At 46.2% G+C, this 13893-nt stretch overlaps 1 protein-coding gene across 16 annotated transcripts in view; it reads left to right on the top strand.

Annotated features, from left to right (window-relative positions):
• The window catches only part of TECTA (tectorin alpha), an 87381-nt gene that overhangs the window by 11845 nt on the left and 61643 nt on the right, over positions 1–13893 (top strand). For 9 of the 16 annotated variants that reach the window (XR_003683572.2, XR_008619656.1, XM_028501049.1 and 6 more), the window contains exons 1-7: positions 1358–1437; positions 1526–1569; positions 2155–2288; positions 4971–5258; positions 8867–9004; positions 9351–9516; positions 13142–13554. Coding sequence is in view for 14 of the 16 variants with exons in the window: in XM_028501049.1 (XP_028356850.1) it covers positions 1409–1437; positions 1526–1569; positions 2155–2288; positions 4971–5258; positions 8867–9004; positions 9351–9516; positions 13142–13554 (1212 nt within the window). In the remaining 2 variants the exon portion in view is untranslated. Of the gene's footprint in view, positions 1–667; positions 1195–1357; positions 1438–1523; positions 1570–1977; positions 2052–2154; positions 2289–4970; positions 5259–8866; positions 9005–9350; positions 9517–13141; positions 13555–13893 lie in introns of those variants that run through there. The other 7 variants (XM_028501053.1, XM_028501052.1, XM_028501051.1 and 4 more) reach the window with 5 other exon arrangements.

The raw sequence follows: 13893 nt of genomic DNA, 5'->3' as shown, positions 1-13893 counted from the left end.
CTAAGGTAGGAATTACTGTAGTTTAAACCTACTCCCTTTTATTAGTCATTTTTTTTAATTCAACAACTATTTGATAAGTACTTACAATATTAGATATCGTAATTATTTGTATTCTTCTTAAAACTGAAAATTGTTGATTGTCCATCCTTTTCTGTCCCAGATCATGAGCTAGTTAGGATCATTCCTGAAGGGATGAATCTTGCAAATTTGTGTCACCTTTGGAGCAGAGAGAGAAGTTAGGGACAATCTCTCTGACCATAGTTTTCTGTCTCCTCAGGAGGGGCATGGATTTCTCATGTCCTAGGCAGATTGGCCAACACTGCCCCGAATACCAGTTAATCTTTCCATTCAAATGATTGCAATTCAGCGTGAATTTGAGACCTTGCTCACACTTGGACATCACTTCTAAAAAGTTCCCCATGAAGGATAAATCTATGACACGATTTGATTTCTTATTATTAATTTGAGAATGTTCATTACCCTTCAAATTTAATAAGTACATGTGTATAATTCTATGATAGGGATTATAAAGAGATTTTTTTTTAAAATCGCTTCCTTCTAGGAATTTGGAATTTGTTACTTCTATGTAATTACGACTGTTAGAGAAACCTTTTTTGTCTACTGATTGTGACATTAAATTAAGCACGTGGGCTGAGTGCCCCTGTGATAAAGCTAACTACAGCACCTCCCAAAGATTTCCTTTGGTTGGCTTCACAGAGACTTCTGAAGGTTGGGGAACGATGCTTATACACTAATGACCAGGCTCGTTTTCCCCACTTCCCTCTGATGTTAGTTAGCCCTTGGAAACAGAGCAGCTCTTCCTCCAGGCAGACCTCCCCTCATTCCCTGCTCCACGAGTAGAGAAGCTGGCACTTGGCCAGGCACTACTGAGCTGCTTTCTGGTCACTCGGCCACTCTCTTACATGAGCTGCTCTCTGCTCACTTAAAGGCTCCCAGAAGAGCAGGGCAGCCCTTGGTGGTTTCTCGCCAGCCTATCGGCCCCATCAGCACAGAGCAGGGATTTTCCCAAGGAGGGGCCCCAGACCTGAGGATGGGGCATCAACATTTGCAAGCAGGTGCCTCACGAACTGTCAGCAGAAGCCCCAGATGGATTTGCCACACATGATTTAAGAACATGGAAGCATAGATGGTGTTCTATTGCTCTATTTTCATCCAAGAAAAGAAAGGACAGAGGTAAAGAAACATTACACCCCAGATATAGATTATTTCATAAATGCCATTGGACCTGATCATCAGTACTGTAGACCCTGGGGAAATTGTCTAATTTCTCTCTCTGAACTGGGCCACCCCTTGCAAGAGTTTGGATGAGAAACTTCTGAGAAACAAGCCAGCTTGCCAAGAGAGGTGGTGACACGGTTACAGGAGGGGAGCTGTGTGTGTCTGTGTGATGACTCTCACCTTTGACCAGGATGATGAGTAAGCGCCCCGAGCCTCCTCCCCAAAGAGTGCTCAAAGGCCCAACCTCCTTTGCCCCAGAGGATCCCATGTCTGTCTTTGTAAACAGGAGCTGGGCAGAGAGACTTCTCATGGGGCCGGAGCTCAATCAAGGTCATTCACAGGCCAGTTACTACAAACCCTCTCTTCCCACTCTTGTCCCAGATCCAGCTATTGTTTATTTCCTCTGTGATCTGGTATCTTCCCCTATTGTGCATCTGGAGGAAGGGGACTCCTTTCAGGAAAAGACTTGAGAGTAGAATTCTTGAGCTAGAAGGGAGTCTCAAAGCCACTGGCCACGTTCTCTGTACGTTGCCTTCTGATCAAGGATTCAGCGGGCTAAGCCACACCAGACCTAGAGGCACCTCTCAGTGCTCTGAGAGCCCCAGGCAGGGCTGATTTCACAACCTTCCAGCCAGTGTTAACCATTGCTGTCTCCTAAATGTATGGAAACATAGAAATGAAGCGGGAAGTGATTTCTCTTAAGGAGAAATGCCATCACTTCCACGCTCCCCTTTCCAGAGGCAGAAGATAACGCACCGTGTCCAGCCGAGGTTGCGGATAAATGAAAAGGCTGTTTGACTTACACGTCGTTTGTAAGACTTACTGAAAGAAGCTGTCTTTAGTGGGTGGGAGGAAAGCAGCTTGCCGAACCGAAGAGGGATCGGCCATCTACCTAACCGCCCTGTCTCTTGACAGTTCAGCCCAGGGAGCTCATGTATCCATTTTGGCAGAATGACACCAAAACCCCTAAAGTAGACGACGGAAGCTCATCTGAGATTAAGCTGGCCATCCCCATCTTCTTCTTTGGCGTTCCTTACCGCACCATCTATGTAAGTGACAAGCAGCCCAGCTGTTGCTCTAGGGCTCTCCCACCTTGCTGGTCATTAAGGAAAAGTATTTTAAATACCTTCTTCCAGGGCTCTGGGAATAGAGGATTTGTTGGCAGCCCAGGTGACGAGTTCTGAGATTTCATGAGCTGATAGATTTTGTGATTAAGAAAGTCAAAGGTATATTTCATGGCTAATGTTCATAGCGGAGGAGTATACAGAGCAATGGATTGCTTTTGTGGGTGATTAAACACCCAAGTGAAGCAGAGGCCCCAATGCCAGGAACATTATTTCTGCCGCTAGACAAGATAAAAAGATACAATGAACCACAATAGGAGCAATAGCAATTTTCTTTCCCTTCTGGGGGTGTGAAGACTTTAGGCATCTGCTCTTCTTAGGCTTCCTACCAATTTGGAGCAGAGTCAGAGCAGAGTAGAGGGGTACTCAACTATTATATAAAGGTTGTTTGCAGAATTGTCCAACCTCACTGGGTCTGAGATACGCCATAGGGTCTCATTGTCAAAGCTGCATGAAGAAATGGTATCATTTGCTGTCAGAGCTCTCCTGGGCACCTGTGTTCTCAGGTTATTTTTAATTTTTTGATCATTGGAATTGCTGCTAGTGAGACTATAGCACATTGACAAGAAGATTCAGAGCAACTGAACCTGTCTTGATTTTCGGCCTTAAAAGAATTGAGTGAAGCAAATGTAGATTATATTACATCCTATTCTATTCTGCGCCCTGCCCTGGAAGAGGAAACGAAACTCCAGGCACCTCCATCTCTGGCCTCCTCTGCATCTGGGACCTCTATCATCCCCAACTTTTGATTGATAGCTCAAGGCTGCCTCCCACTAGAAAAGACTTCCCTCTTCCATTATGTAACCTGTGGTCCTTGAACTTGCGGCGTCAGCACCACCTAGGCACTTGCTAGAAATGTCACTTCTCGGGACCCACCCCAGACCTACTGAATCTGGGAGGGGGCCCAGCTCTCTGTTTGAACAAGCCCTCCAGGGAATTCTGATGCCCACAAAAGTTTGAGAACTACTGCTTTTAACTATAGAATGTAATCAAAACACAACTGAGTCATCACTAACTTCCTCTGCTAGTCTGTGTGTTTTAATTACACCACTGTTCCCTAGAAAACACATTGCTCCGGCATCCTGAAATGCCTTTTATGCTCTACTCACTGTAGAGCCTCCTTAGTCTATAACAGCTGATTGTCAGTTTCTGAATGTGTTGACCTGATTTTGGAGATGAGAGAGATGCACAGGACTTCCATTCTGGAAGCCCTGGTCTCCTAGACCGCTAGAACACATGTATTTAGTGAAGCTCCTCTTTCTCCTCCATTGTACTAAGTGACATGGAGTCTGAATAATTCTTGCCTTTGCAGAAGGAGGGTCCTTAGTTTGGGGGAGGCTTATTTGAGGGCAAATTTTCCTTGGGTTTCCAGCACTTTAAGTCATGCAGTCTTGTTCAGGCTTCTGGGTTGTTCACTGATACTTGCAGACAGTAGACTCTCAATGTCCTTGGAGCTGGATCTCCAGCTTCCTTTCCAAACTGCATACCCTTGCTTCCAAAATAGGTTGACATACCCTTGGCCCAGGTACTGATAACTTATCTCTGGGATCTGAGTCACTGTTAATGTCCATAATATTACTAATTAAATATGAACCTAACAATAGAATGTTTCTCTATTGAGGAATTGCAAGTATTCCCATCACAGACACTCCTGCTGTTGAAACCATACAAGCCTTTGGGTTAAATCAGCTTCATGTACCAACATATTGAGCTGCAGACACAGGCAGAGGCAAATTGTTTACAGATCCTGTTTATGAGTATATATATCGGCTTGTTATTTGCAGTAAGGTTTAGTAATTTAATAAGTTTACTAAGCCATTTACAAATCATGAAGAAATCACCATAAGGAAGTCATTTACATATACAATGTAAAGTTTTCATGTCTCCATTTTGTGCAGAGGCTATACAAAGAAGCTAACAAACTACAAGAGCTGTAATGGAATTGGGCTCATCTGTAGATTGTAACCTTATCTTCTTCTGAGTACAGAGTGGTTCTCACATCAATAGAAATCCTTTAAATGTCTCATCCAGGGTGGGATATGATTCATCCTGAGATCTGAGTTTGGTGATGGAGTATTTGATTTACCTTTCACTGACACTCCTCTTTTGTCATGTAATAGGAATCAAGGTCAAATATAGAGTTCCTCAGTTTTTTAATTTAACTTTCTGCTTCCATGTTTTTTGGGCTTTTTCCTGTCTATTTTGCATCTGTAACTCTGGATCTTCTTTATTGCCCAAATAAGCCACTGCCTAGCCCAACACACACACACACACACACACACACACACACACACACACACACATATACACAATCCAGTAGCATTTGATAAGTATAAATAAAGACAGGATAGAGAACATGAAAATGAGGCTGATTATTAATAAGAAACGCAGTTGGCTACAAATTGAAAGTGAAAGGAAACCAATGAGTTTGTCTGGAAGCAAATGAACCTCCTAGTTGAGCAATGGAAGCTGCTGTTTGGGGGTTCTGATTCAGTAGTTTAAAAGTCGTTTCCATTCATATAATTAGGCGAGCATCTGTCTTGGTTTATGACTCTGAAATTGTCGTAGTCTCAGATCCACTGTGCAAAACCTTTTTTATTTTTGTAGGTCAATAACAATGGAGTTGTTTCATTCAACGTGCTAGTGAGCCAGTTCACGCCCGAATCTTTTCCCCTGACGGATGGGAGGGCCTTCATTGCTCCATTTTGGGCAGATGTGCACAATGGGATTCGAGGCGAGATCTATTACAGAGAGACCATGGACCCTGTCATCTTGAAAAGAGCCACCAAGGACATCAGGAAGTACTTCAAAGACATGGCAACCTTCTCTGCCACTTGGGTTTTCATTGTGACCTGGGAGGAAGTCACGTTTTATGGAGGGAGCAGCACCACACCTGTAATCATTCAAATTTTCCCTTTTCCACCTCGTATTCTGACATCTAATTCTTATCTATCTTCACTACTGTGAAGGAGTCTGATTGTTAGAGCTGAAGAATGGCAGTTTCCTTGAGTTAAACTGAGGAGTCTTGCCATCCACTTTCCAGAAAACAGAGGGAGCTATCACACCTAACCAGTCCAGTCAGCCGTAATATTTCAGAAGATGTGTCATCTCTATCACGAACCATTACAAATGTCTAAAAAGAAGCCCTCCACAATTTTCTTGCAGTAGGTAGCATTCCTACTTTGCAGGAGAGTGCTTGAGGCACTGAGACCCCATACGATCAGGGAGCCACCAGGAACCCAAAGGTCCCTTTTCCTTACCAGAGGCCCAAATGCCTCTCTCCATCAGCTAATTTCCTTTTTTTCTTTTTTCACAAAACCTGATAGGAAAAGGAAACTAGGGTGCCAGTTTGGAGCCAAATGATCTGGCTCATTTTATTATGTTATGACCTTTTTTAAAATTGTGACCAGGGCTAGAATTATTCATCTTTGATGCTAATTGGATTGGGTAGTTAAAGTGTTTCATGAATAAAGTTTCAGCATCTGCTCAGAAATCCTAAATGCGCGATCAAATAAAAGTCATATAAGAAAGATTATCACTGGCATTATTATAGAGATAATCAACTTTCTACATAAAGGGACAGAACATAACTTTCAGGAAAGCCTGCAGTTTGTTTGGATGACTTTGGCAATGGAGATTTTTGAAGCAGCAGATGCGTCTTCAATGTATAATTTCCAGTAAGCAAAGACACTCAGAAATCTTCCCTCCGCTTTCTTAGGATTATTTCCAATTCCATCTGTTTTCCGATTTCCCTGGCGATGAGTCAGTTGTTTCAGGGTGAAACAGAAGCTACTGAGTTAGAGACAGAGTTGGAAAAGTGCTGGCCTTGCATTTCGTAGCTGCCCTGCTGTGAGCACCCTGCCTCTTTGCACCTTCTGACCAGAGCATCGCAATGCACTTTATCACTAAGAGGTTCTGGAGAACAGAAAGATACAAGTTTAAACAGTGGCTGCACTGGCTAGAAATAACCTCTAAAGAAGCAAAAATTTCCCTCTGTCATGTTATGGATTGCTAACAACTTCTTGGGTGATGTTTTATGTCCTTGAGCCTCATACCTTACAGCTTTAGGATGCAGGATGCCAGCGATCGATACATTTTAGTGTCAGAGGGAGAAAAAAAAAAGGGAAGAAATGCCCATCAAATGCTGACCACCAGTTTTTAAAAAAAACTTCCATTGGCAGTAAAAATGGCAAGATAATTTAGATACTTTCTGGTTTGTACTTTGGCGTAAATTTCTGGACTAGGTGAGGACTCTTTCAATGAGGATGAATGAGGTAACATCTAAGGGCTTTGAGCTCCTTGGAGAAAAAGAGGATAAAAATCCTCCAGAGCTGCAGGAGTGTCCATCCATCCCTGTCTTCGAAATCGGCCCCCTCTTCCATCTCCCATTATCCCAGGCCCCCCCTTCTTTAGAGGAACACGTATCAACAGGCCAACTAAACACTGGGCACGAGAGATCTTTTAGAAGCAGAAGCTCAGTAGAAAGTCAAGAGGATGTGTTTACTTTAAGGAAGGAAAACTAATATTTAAGGAGGCTGACTGTGAACCCAGGGCTGTGACAGGCTATCTTTGCAAATATTTAACCCTCACAAGAATGTTCCCAAGGCAGCTCGCCGTCCACTTTAAAGGTGAGGGAACAGGCCCAGAGAAGTTAAGTAACTTGCCCAAGTGTCAAGAAAAGGGATTTGAACCTCATATGAGGCAGAGCAGGGTGCAAACCCAGTCTTCTAACTCTGAATCCTAAACTCTTTCCTCAGCTGCCCCCTCCAGGTAGCGTTAGAAGTCCTCTGAAGTATAAAAGGGCTTTTCAAGAATTAAAAACATGGTTTTACAAAAACAGATCCAGAGGAGTCTTACTACCCATGTTGAAGAGTTACCTGTGGGGGTGTGTGAGAGTGAGGGAGAAGGTGCGTGAGGGCAAGCCAGCTTCTGGAGCATTCTTAGGATGGCTGGCTGGTTTTAAGGTGACTTCTGGGATCAGACATGGGTTGCTTTCAAGACCTGCTTGGACCAAAGATATTTCCAACTTTATTTCAGGAGAAGGAATTCACATCCAGAAGGAGCATCCTGGTCTGAAGGAGGGTTTAGCTTTGGTCCTTGTGTGACCTTGACTTTATGCCTTTCTCTTGAATCTGACCCCACAGCGGCCATATAGGTGACTGCTCGGTCCTCTCTGTGTCCCACTTTGCCCTTTTGTTGAACGGGGCCAGAGAATGGAGGCATAAACCTGGGCGGCTCTATCATAAACGCCATCAGCTGTGGCAAGCACGGAGCTTGAGGAGAAAGTTCTCGTGTACAAAAAGGGCTTTTCTTTACTTGCACCTTTTCTCCCTCCCTGGGACTGTCTAGGATGGGAGATTTGGGGCTTCCAAGATCCTCTACCCCAGTTTGATTACACAGGATAAGGATGTGGGTCTTCCTCTGCATCTGACAGAATGTTAACCAGGATGGTATCGGGCAGCTGGGGAAATGCTAGGTTTGAATGGAAAAGGTCGAAGCAGCCTCTCCTTTTAACTCTGTTTTTTACTTGAATTTCCTGAAAACATGCATCAGGGGGTAGGGATTAGCAAAGGGAAATAGTAAAGGACAGAGTTTGCTACAGCTTGTTTCTGGAAACTGTTTGCAAGACTGATTTGAATGTATATAACATCTCTGTCCTAAAAAGTTGAAAATTTAAGACCCTGTGTAATGACAGTGCACGAAGAGATCAGACTAGGAGCTCTGGCTCCAATTCTGTTTTCTGTTGCTGGGTCATTGTGGAATCTCCAGCAATTCACTTCCCTGAGCCCTCAGTTTTCTTAGCTCCTACGATGGGAATGGGCCCCAAAATTGCCTGTCTTAGCATTGGTTGAGGTACAGATGGGGGTGGAGAATTTTGCAGATATAAAGTGATGCATAAATGCTCCATTAGAGGAGCAATTTCTCCCCACAAAGTGCTTTTTAAAAATCACTTTCCAACCTGCATTTAAAAGAGGGGGAGACATCTCACCAAGATTAGCGGTGTGTTCCAGGAAGCGAGAGAGCAGGGCCCATGCCACCACTGGAGTCACACCGACTGGCATTCGCTTGCTCTGCCCTCTCCCTCCTCACCCCCACGCCCTACGCCACCTGCTATGGGAACAGGTGCTCACAGCCCTCTCCCTGGCTTGACTAGTTCCTATAGTTTATTCTCATGCTGCCATCTATAGGTGCCCGCGTATTATCACATGCTGAGTTGGGCCGCTGACTTTCCTGTTCGGTACCAGTCAGAGATGTAAGAGGGACGCTGAGTCCGCCTCTAGGTTATTCTCAGGCAATTTCTCTTCTGGATGCACAGCCCCACATGTCTTGCTTTTCCTGGAGGTGAGAACATATTTGGAGAGAAGGCAGAGCACAGAGGCTGGGGTCGGAGCAGCTCTGAGCTGCTTGAGTGGGGAGGGGGCAGGGTAAAGGGAGCTGCTACTGGGGAGAGGAGCTCCTGGGGATGTGAGTCCTGAGCCCACCCACCCATTCGCATCCCGCAGGTGAACACCTTCCAGGCCGTCCTGGTGTCTGACGGCTCCTATACATTCACGCTCTTCAATTATTACGAAATCAACTGGACCACTGGGACGGCGAGCGGAGGTGATCCCCTGACGGGTCTTGGGGGAGTGATGGCACAGGTAGGTGGTTCTCTCTGGCTCATCCTCCTATGTGTTTCTGAAGCACTGCACTCTCTTCTTGTGCTCTCAGCTTCTGGGGGGAATCCTGCTTTGAACTGGAGGAGTGTGTCTGATCCTGCAGGTGGACTGAGGGACTAGTCTTGCCCATCTTTGATACCTGGATCCGGGTGTGGCATGAACTAGCGGGCCTTTATCACCTGAAATGGTGGCCCCAGAGACTCCAGGAAAAGGGGTCTCTTGATTTCAGGTGTGCTGAAAACAAGATGGTGGGCAAGTAAACCAAGGTCGGGGCGGGGGTGGGGGGGAAGTGTGTGCTCAAACGTCTGCTCTTCCTTTTGCGCCCTAGGCAGGATTTAATGGTGGAAACATCACCAATTACTTCAGCCTTCCGGGGTCAAGAACCCCTGATATTGTGAATATCCAAGAGACCACAAACGTCAATGTTCCAGGTCGCTGGGCATTTAAAGTTGATGGGAAGGAAATTGACCCAGCCAATGGCTGCACCTCCAGAGGTAAAGGCATTTCCTCTTCTCTGAGGCAAAGCAGGGTTTGTTTCCTTGAGATAGACAGGCAGGTTTTTAAGCCACGGTAGGGGGGACTCATTGCTGATGCTTTACCCTTTGAAGTCTCTCGTCCGGGTAATGGAGATCAAGGTAATTTTCGCATGCACGTTCATCACTCCAGGAGCTGAAACCCTGCGCTGGCCATACCGCAGTGTCTGAAGTCTTTGCCTGGGGTATGAACACAGCCCCCCATTGGGAGCTACTCCAAAGTGGACGAGGCTCTTGAAGGATTCCTCAGCCAGAGGGACAGAAGGGAGCCCTCCTGTTTAACATTATTTTTGTTGTCGTTGTTGTTGCCATGTCCCCCTTTAAATTTTCCTTCTCATCTTTACTCCTGCTCTGCCATCTGCACTTCGTAGATCCACGGGAGTGGGTGAACTTGGAGCACCACCAAGTCTGTACGAGAGTAAATCAGTACTTCCTAGTATGATTAGAAAGAAAGGAAAAAACGTGTCATAGTCTTTAGGGTAGCTTCTCCTAAAATCCTCCAAGCAGCAGCAAAACATGCAGGAATTTAGGGAGAATCAAAGCCGGCTTTAGGTCTGTGTGAACAAGCTGTAGGTGAACCTCAGTGGGTTTCCTTTACATCGGCATCCAAAATTTGGAGCCTCCTCTGAAATGTCAAAACCCCTTTGGATGTACAAAACAGCCCAGGACTCTCACAGGGACGCCATGGTTTATAGATTCCTGCTTCTTATATGTCTAAAAGTATTCAGAAAACAGGATTTCTGGGCATATTTCTGCCTCTAGGAGTGGAGGCTATAGCAGCTAGAATTAGTCAATCATCTATCCATCTGTCTGCGCATTTATCTACCCATCCACTCACCCACTCACCTACCCACCCATCTACCCATCCATCCATTCAGCCTTCCAGCCACTGCATCTTTCCAAATGCGCTTAGCCACTCTCTTAGGTGCTTGCTCTGGACCCCCATGACACTACCATGGTAGATAAGACAGCACAGAAACAGTGATGACACAATGTAAGACCTATTATGAGAGACATGAGTGCAGGGTACTGTGTAAGCACAGAAGATGACCCTGGGGAAAATGCTTCCAGATTCCTAAGAAAGTTATGGGTTGGGATGAAAATTTCGGGAGGTCTCTTGCCCTCCTTCCACTGAGAGCATGGCCAGGTGACCTCTGTGTCTCGGCAGCCCTGAGGCCTTTGATTTGTGTAATAATCAGAAGAGCCATATTCACCTGATCTGAAATGCCCACACCCTCTGCCCCCATCCCCTGCGCTGCGGTCACACTTATCAAACCTCTGGTTTTGCTCTGAGGAAAGGTCATTTGTGAAGATGGCCTGCCTGGGCATCCTTGCCTCTGTGGATTCTGTAAAGTCCTCCACGTTCAGAAGAGCAAATAAATGTTTAGAGCTAAGCCAGTATTAAACTGGACAGAAAAGAATCTAGCTCCAAAGGTCACCAGGATTTCAGAGACTGCGCTCTCCTCCCTTACAGAGTGTAAACACATCTTCATCTAAGGTCTATGAAGCTACCAAACCAATGCCCCGTTGTCTCTCTCGCTTTTATGGCCTGGGCTAGGGATCTACCCAACGCCTCTCGCCTTTGTCCAAGTGTCATGGAGCGGACTGGCTGTGGCCGTGCTACCTAAGTGCCAGGTGACAGCCTCTCCTTGAGTCCCGGGAATGAAATGCTGTGATAATGGAAAACACTGGCTCGCAGAGCTGTGGGGTTGGTCAGATGCCAGCCGTGTACAAAGTCCTCACTTTGACTCCATTCTTTCCCTCCTGAGTTATGGCTTTGGGTTTCATATACAGGACAAATTCAACCTCCTCATACAGGCTGCTGTGCGTTTTAATGTGCCACTGGACATACATCAATCTAACGAGACGGGGATTTGGCCTGGGTGATAGCAGGGGAAGTGTTGCTCATGGAGCTGGTTTATTATATCATCATTTTGCAAACAAAATTATCTCAGAGAGTCTACCTTTTGGTCCAAACCTCCTCTATTCAAAGGCATTTCCCCCTCATTTATTGGAAGCTTGAGAAAGCAGAGACTGGAAATCATACCGAGTGGAGGCTGTTAGAATATAGGCAGCCTGGGCGAGTGCCAAAGAGCATTGAGGTTGGAGGGGCCTGTTTTCAGGGCTGATGCATCTGACCTACTGGGACTGTGAATACATCTATTATCCCCTTCAGGGGCCATATGAAACATAACTGCCCGTTGAGACATAATTGTTCCTGTTGGACAGGTATTGAAAGGACCGTCCAACTGCCATGCCTCTGCCTGGGTTCACCTGGCAGCTTTGTGCTCTGCATTAGGTATTCAGTTTTATAAAAATTTGAGAAACCTTTTCAAACTACAGTTTCAAACTACAGTTACTCCTGGTGTATGATATTGTTTACAATTCTTAACGTTGTAGCTTTGATACTTTCCTTTTCAGACAGTCTCAATGTACAACTACTTCTACCTTATGGACCTGTGCCAACTTTTTATAGCATCTCTGTTCCCCAGGAGGCAGAAATGAGAAAATAACCTTGTCCACGTTCTATGGGTTAGAACATTAAGACAGGTGGAAGTTCAGTCAGTAGTCTTGGCAGTTGATTGCAAACTTGTGACCATTGCCCAGTTCTCTTGACTTCGACCCCCAACCAAGGATTAGGTCATAGCCCCCAGCCCAGAGACGCTTCCGTGTCAACTGAAGGTTGATATGAAGAACTGGTAGATTTCAAGGTTTTTGGTGGGGGAAATCATTTATTTAGAGAAATGGTTTCAAAGACTGAATGCCTACCAAGGCAATAGAAGTATTTTAAACATTAGCACATCCCTTAGAACCATTCCCCTCCCCATCTCACTCTCCTCCTAACGTAGATTCTGTCAAGAAGTTCTGTCCAGGGGGTAAAGAGAGAGGAGTGCTGGACTTAGACCGGGCCTAGGGTGAGGGGAGAAGACAACTCGTGTAGGTGTAAGTTCTGCCTAAACAGTGTCTGCAGGATTTATGAGTCCGGGAACGTGGGAAGCCAGGGGTCAGCCCTTTCCAGAATCTTCCCAGGAGGCCTGGGATTTAAATTTGTGGGTCTGACTCCTGATTCTTTTCTGGCATGTACTGAGCCCCCAACAGCTGTTTGTTGAATGAGAGTGGATGAGTGAATGAATGATCACGTTAGCAAATGAACCGACAGTGTTGCCGAGTTACCCGGGGGGTGGGGGAGGGCCTCCTTTCGGAATACCCTTCCTCTTATCGCCGAAAGGAAGGCAAGGACTGCCGCGTGTCCTGGTGTATCCCATGGAGTGAGACAATGTGTCTTTCCTTGAATGAAAGTGTGCTCACCAGTGGTGGTGACAATAATGTCAAGAGCTTAGATTGGATTCAGACAGACTTGGCTTGTAATCCCAGCTTCGCGGTTGAGTTGCTGAGTGATTTGGATGAATTACCTAACTTCTCTTAAGCCTCAGTTTCCTCACTTGACAAGTGAGGGCAACACTTCATATCTAATCGGGTTCTTTTGTGGATTAAACGGTATAAGGCAAGTAAAGCCTTTAGCCCGATGCCCGGCACGGAAGGTAAATGCTCAATAAATGTTAGTCCTACTGTCCTTATTCCCCAGGACAGTTCCTTCGGCGAGGGGAGGTGTTCTGGGATGACCTGAACTGCACCATCAAGTGCCGCTGTCTGGATTTCAACAACGAGATCTACTGCCAGGAGGCCCCCTGCAGCCCCTACGAGGTGTGCGAACCCAAAGGCAAATTCTTCTACTGCAGCCCGGTGGAGACCAGCACGTGCGTGATATTTGGGGAGCCGCACTATCACACGTTTGATGGCTTCCTCTTCCACTTCCAAGGCTCCTGTGCCTACCTGTTGGCCCGACAGTGTTTACATACTTCCAGCCTCCCCTTCTTCAGCGTGGAGGCAAAGAATGAGCACCGGGGGGGCTCAGCTGTCTCCTGGGTGAAGGAGCTCTCGGTGGAGGTGAATGGCTACAAGATTCTCATCCCCAAAGGAAGCTATGGAAAAGTCAAGGTGAGACCCCCTCTCCATCCTTCACGGGGAGATGGAGAAGCTGGAGGTGCTTCAGCCTGGGGAAGACTTTCCCAGATCTACTGCTGTTTGCTCTTTGTACCAAAGAGATGCATGGATCTTTGTAAAGATCCATGCAAATATCTTGTAAAATTCTTTACTAGGCTAAATTTTGTTTGTACAAGAGCTAACCTAGGGCTTCCCTGGTGGCGCAGCGGTTGCGCGTCCGCCTGCCGATGCAGGGGAACCGGGTTCGTGCCCCGGTCTGGGAGGATCCCACATGCCGCGGAGCGGCTGGGCCCGTGAGCCATGGCCGCTGAGCCTGCGCGTCCGGAGCCTGTC

The sequence above is a fragment of the Physeter macrocephalus genome, chromosome 16, assembly GCF_002837175.3.
Source record: "Physeter macrocephalus isolate SW-GA chromosome 16, ASM283717v5, whole genome shotgun sequence".
Classification (NCBI taxonomy): domain Eukaryota; kingdom Metazoa; phylum Chordata; class Mammalia; order Artiodactyla; family Physeteridae; genus Physeter; species Physeter macrocephalus.
The sequence above is the reverse complement of the archived record's forward strand: the minus strand, read 5'-3'. Positions and strand labels throughout refer to the sequence as shown.